This window comes from Larimichthys crocea, chromosome XIII (assembly GCF_000972845.2).
Source record: "Larimichthys crocea isolate SSNF chromosome XIII, L_crocea_2.0, whole genome shotgun sequence".
NCBI classification, from domain to species: Eukaryota; Metazoa; Chordata; class Actinopteri; family Sciaenidae; genus Larimichthys; species Larimichthys crocea.
Window position 1 is genome coordinate 22,303,153 of NC_040023.1, and position 5,792 is coordinate 22,308,944.

Here is a 5,792-nt window from a genome sequence, read left to right on the forward strand (position 1 = left end):
ATTTTAAAAATCTATTTTAAATGTTTTTTTTTGTTTTTTTTCTCTGCAGTAATCCACATAGCTCAGTTGTGGTTCCATGGCAGGATAACGAGAGAAGAATCCCATCGCATTATCCACCAGCAGGGACAAGTAGACGGGTAGGGAAGCTAAAAAACTTTTCATATATGCAGTTTTGCTGTATTCAGTGAATATGGAAAAAAACAACAGAGTTCTTTTTTTTTAGTACTTCATCCATAAAAACTGAATCTTGTTCTCACAGCATCTTCTTTTCTCTTGCTACTCAGGCTGTTTCTGCTGAGAGTCAGTCAGAGTAACCCCAAGGCGTTTGTGCTCACATTGTGCCATCACCAGAAAATTAAACATTTCCAGATACTACCGGTAGGCGTTTCTTGGTGTTTAATATTTTTTTATTTTCAATTATTTTAGCATACACTGAATGTTGAAAGTACATAGTGAAAGTTGCCATTGCAAAGAGCTTGAACAATGTTTGGCCACACATTTGGAAAGATACACCAGCAGATTGATATGTACAGTAGCGCCATTAAGATTACAGGTTGTTATTAAAACTGTTTTATGAAAAACTGTAATGTTAAGTTCATAGAAATGATTTATGGCATAAGGCTGTGGTACTCCTCTGCAGATTGAGGCAAAGCATTAAAGGGGTAATGTAAATTTGGTCTTTGGTATTTAAAAAATGTTGCTCGAAAACCAGGACCTCTCAGAGTGTAGGAAATCAATCTAAAGAATTAGAATAGGGTTTGCAAAATGGTTAGTAGTAATGGGAAGTACATCACAATCACAATGTAATTTGTTGCTGACAAGCCCAAACATGTAAAACTATTGTTATGGTCACATCTGAGTCACATTTTCTCTTTTCTTTTTTCTTGCCATGTGGTGTGTCCCTGCTTGCTCTCTCCTGGAACCATTGACATCGACAGTGTGAAGAGGACGGCCAAGTCTTCTTCAGCCTTGATGACGGCGCCACCAAATTCACCGACCTGATTCAGTTGGTGGAGTTCTACCAGCTCAACAGAGGAGTGCTGCCTTGTAAACTTAAACACCCGTGCACCGTCGTGGCCTTATGACATCTTCGGATCATCTGACCCCATGACCCCTATCACTTGACCTGACTGCCTAAAACAAACATAAGAACTGTTAGTTGGTTCTTTTTGTTTTATCTTTATAAGAAGCTGGTGAATTGACTGATGTTTCATTGTTTATATTGTCATGAGTCTGCCGGAGACTGCTGACTTGTTGGATTCCTTTTGGTTTGCATAGATGTATGAGCAGGCGGATGCACAACATGCTCACAAGGTTCCACAGTCAAGAAGAGAAAAGAGAAAGGAAATGAACACTGCCGTTTGTGTCAATGCTGTTGCAAAATCTTCCACAATCTTGCTACCCATAGTCATCAATAAGCTTGGACACAGTGACCCTCAAGGTTTTTCACGCAGCTCAAATTTAGACTGCATTTCCCTTCAACTGGACAATCAGCAGGACTATTCAACCTGTCGTATGGACCACTCTACTCCCTGAGAACAAAGAGTAGTCTCATCCAAACTTCACACATCCTCAAAAAATATTAATGTAGATGGAGAGTTGATTGTCTCTTTAGTTTTGCACTCATCGAACTGGGAATGGCATTTGACAGTGCATGACTTCACTGCTGTTGCGTTACTTAACTGTGAGATGGTGCCACTGCCCTCTAGTGTCGTATGCATGTAAGGAACATCTCAAAATTCAACATGGATGAGATTCGGAGGCACCACAAAGAGTGCTGCTTTTGAATCCTTTTGAGGTTTGGAAACATCAGAAGTTTGTCAGTCTAGCCTGGAGAAAATGGCCAGGAAAAATCTGGAACTGTTGAAACAAAGTATTTTTTTTAAGAGTGGACAATAAAAAAAATCAGCATTGTCCACCCCCACAAACATTTATTTGTTCATCTCTTACCACACAGGTTCTCTTTTCTTAATTACATATTCACTGCAGTCATGTATTGTTTTTAATATTGTCTTTAGTCCACCTTTTGCATTTTGGACAGTTTCAGCTCATTAGTTCATTATTCACATAAGCTACAATAAGGTCATTCTGTACTTGTTATTCTATTGCACACCTAAAGTATTTCCCATGCAGCTTTCACAAAAATGAATAAGCATTAATCAAAACATGGTGTCATTCAGGGTGAAATAAGAAGTCGTAAAGCTAGAAGAATTTTGTAACCAGGTAGGCAGTTTTGGTTATAGTAAGTTAAACCAGGTAACTATTTTAGGGAAATTAGCAAGTGCAGCCATATACAATAGTTAACTGCAGGCAAAGACATGATTACAAAAGATGCAGTAGGGCAATGGAGAGTATCAATATTTTGTGATACTGCTCACCACAAAACAGGGAGGGATAACCACTAGCATTTCCTTCAGGTGTTTTTCAAGTGACAGCAAATCAAAGGAAACAAACAAACAAACAAAAATGTTAAATGTCAAACAAAACCAGATTAGACCACAGATACAGAGTGGACCCTGTGGGAAATGTCTGTCCTGGTTCTGGACCCTCTTTTCACATATGTTTCATATATTGGTCCACAGATTGCCTCCTAACTATTTGAAGTCAGTGACATGCAAACATAAATGTGGCAAGGAACATGGTTGATTATGCTCTGACTCCACACCAATACTAGACTCTGTGCATTACATTCCATATAATGCGGCCTTTTTCTACCTGGAAGTACTTGTGAACCATTAGTATCACACACCTACTGCCTACTGCTTGCCACCTCTGTATAAATTCAGACAGACTGCCTATGAAAAAGTTAGTTGCTGTCGCTACAGTGTGGGAAAAAAATGTGTAAGGAGGAGAATTTAACAAACAAGATAGATGATTCAGACTTCAGACTGCAAAAGTACTACAGGGCCCATTTTGATTACTTTAACCCACTTCCCTTTATTTTAACTTACTGAGTTGTCTCTGAAAAATGTGTCTTTGATTGATGATAATGAAAGCATCAGATTGAAAACAGAGGGTTTGAAACTCTAATCTTAGTTAGTTTAAAAGCACTGGAAACACCTGTCTTTTGTCCCAGACTCTGCAACCTTAGCTAATGCCAGCCAAGGACAATGAAACATTTTTTTTCCAGATAATCTACATAGGGATATCTTTTCAGCATCTAATGATCATACCTGACAGAATGAAATTAAACAGATAACACATAAAGGGCAAAACCCAGCCATCTCAAATCACGGGGAGACATACAGTAGGTAAATGCTCAAAGATACTGGAAGTATTATTAATGGCATTTTTACTCCCAGTTAATTCAGTTCATGATCACATCATTCTAAATGTCTCACCAGAAATAACTGTTTCCTCATTTAATGCCTGAAATTTCTTAAAGAAAAAAGTTTTATTTCGTCCAAGCTTTGGTGGTAGCTCTGCTTAGGTCACCAGCCAGCAGACAATTAGATATGTATTTTGTACTTACCTGTAATGCAACATCAACAGCCATGACTTATTTACCTGCAGGTTGTCTTAAAGTATATTGAATATCTGAGATGCAGAATAGCTGCACCATATTGACTCTCTGTGCATTGTCACCATTATTTATCTAAGATGCAATGACTCAATCATTTTTTAAAGTATTGTTGCAGCAAAATGTATTTATTTATCTGGATGTGACTGATTACTTGAAAATTTTAGATTTATTTTTCTCGGCGCTGTTCTGTATTGTTTTCTTTTGTCATTACCATGAAATGATTGACCAGTGTGATTTATTATTATTATTATTATTATTANTAATGACATAGCATCTATTGATGTATTTTGTTTTCTTTTTTTGGTTGCATTCAAAAACAATTTTGTCATCAACATTTGTTATGAAGTGATGTTTTAAAGCACACTGGCATCCACAGTGTTAACATTGTCATTCCAATAGATGACATGTGGAATGTTGTGGAATTGAACACAAACAAAAAATACCCAAAGTTTCCCAAAGCATTAGTCACTAAGTTGTTTCCCCTTTTAATTACTGTTCTCATTTGTTCAAGATCTATAATAATATCTTCCTTTTTATGTTAAAACAACCCTCAAGTTTTCTCTTCACTGTTTAGAGATGACTAGAAAAAAAATAGATATTCATTAAAGACATTAAGCCACAAATGTTTTGGGAAACTAGAGTTAAGTAAGCCTCAACATTGCCTTGAAGAAAGAATTGTTGAAATCTAGATGTAAAAAAAAAAAAAGCCTGCTAGATTTATGTAATGCAAACCATTACAGAGAGTCATTGTTAGATGGGCCACAGTACTGACCTCCTATCAGCAGAATGAAGAAACTTAATTTAGTAGGTAGGTTTTATTATTGCCTGAATGTGTAGGGATTCTATCACTGACATCTGATAGGTGAATATTTGGAGGAAAGGATTATAATACTTTGGAGACATCTCTGAAGTGTTCTAACCTAAATCCTCTGAGATTAGATTCAGTTTACACACTCTTTGACTGAGGTGAATGGTAGCAGATGTAAATATATGATGGACATGCGGCCTTTAAGGTTGGAGTTAGTATTTGCAGAGAAACGGTTATATTCACAGAGTCTCACTCTAGGAGCAAAAGGCAAAAAGCAAATTCAATTAGTGAACAGATGAAAAAGAAATCAGGGGATTTGGATATCCACATTTTTATTCTTAACAGAAATGAATGTAACTGGGTTTCTCAGGGTTGACTTGGAGCATGTTGAAAATTACTGATCCATCAGATCCTTTATGTACAAGATGATGATGGATTCTTAAATATTTTAGTTTCTCCAAGGAGTGTCACCAATCTGCTAGTTCTGAAAAAGTATACCTGCAGCAAAATTGAGTAGATCCAATACTATTTAAAGAGTACAGCAAACTGTGTTGTTGAAACTGTTTATTAAGCCGTTTATTAAAAATAGCCTAAAATACTTGCCTGGCTACCTGAGCTGATTTAAAACTCCAACTGACCAATTCATAAAACAATTAATGCCATCAGTTAAATTAAATTAGAAGAAATCATATTCTAATCTGATTAATTTCATCCTATTGTGCTGTGTCTTACAGAGATAATCAAATAGACACTAAAACATGTCAACAAAACAACTGACAGTGGAGTGCAGTCAGTTTTGGTAGTCAGGTAACTTAGTCAGGTGGTGCCTCTGATGACTTCTCTTTCCCTGCACAAACCAGACCTAACATGTGGACCAAATGACAAATGACAAAGCTATCGTTTAGAGGGGACCGTTCACACTCAAATTTAAGCAGTACTCAATTAATACAATCCAAAAATAGAAAACCACACTGCAAATTATTCTGGTGAAAGGTGATTGAAACAAATGCTCAGATTTTCAGTTTACTGTTGGAGTTGAAAGTGAACTGGCCCTAATCCTGCAAAAATGGATTAATCGATTACCATCTTGCATCATGCATTTTCATAACATGGTCACAATGCAAGATATCATGGCTGTACAAATGAGTAAAGTAAAAATATATCTATATATAAAATATAAACTATTATGTATTTCAGGAGATGCAAAAAAGAAAACAGTAACTGATCTCTTTTTTGTAAGAGAGAGCTCCTGTATTCAAAATGTGCTTTGCTTCAATCTGTAAATAGTTGAATGGCTTATAAATCTTAATTGTAACCTTTTCAGGTATTTTTGTACAAATAAGGGACTGATATATTCTGTTTATTGTAATTAGAATAAAACATTAATACATTGATATAAACACCTGTGTTTGTCTTTACTGAGGGAAACATTTCATGACTAATATGACAAATATATGTAAT

The 5,792-nt window shown here is 36.1% G+C and overlaps 1 protein-coding gene across 4 annotated transcripts in view; it reads left to right on the plus strand.

The window, feature by feature from the left end:
- The window catches only part of grb10b (growth factor receptor-bound protein 10b), a 63,347-nt gene extending 58,418 nt beyond the window's left edge, over nt 1-4,929 (plus strand). For all 4 annotated transcript variants that reach the window (XM_010750490.3, XM_019271696.2, XM_010750489.3 and 1 more), the window contains 3 exons: nt 50-137; nt 285-378; nt 939-4,929. In XM_010750490.3, the coding sequence (XP_010748792.1) occupies nt 50-137; nt 285-378; nt 939-1,085 (329 nt within the window). In that variant the 3' untranslated portion in view covers nt 1,086-4,929. The remainder of the gene's footprint in view (nt 1-49; nt 138-284; nt 379-938) is intronic.
- The last annotated feature ends 863 nt before the right edge of the window (nt 4,930-5,792 follow it).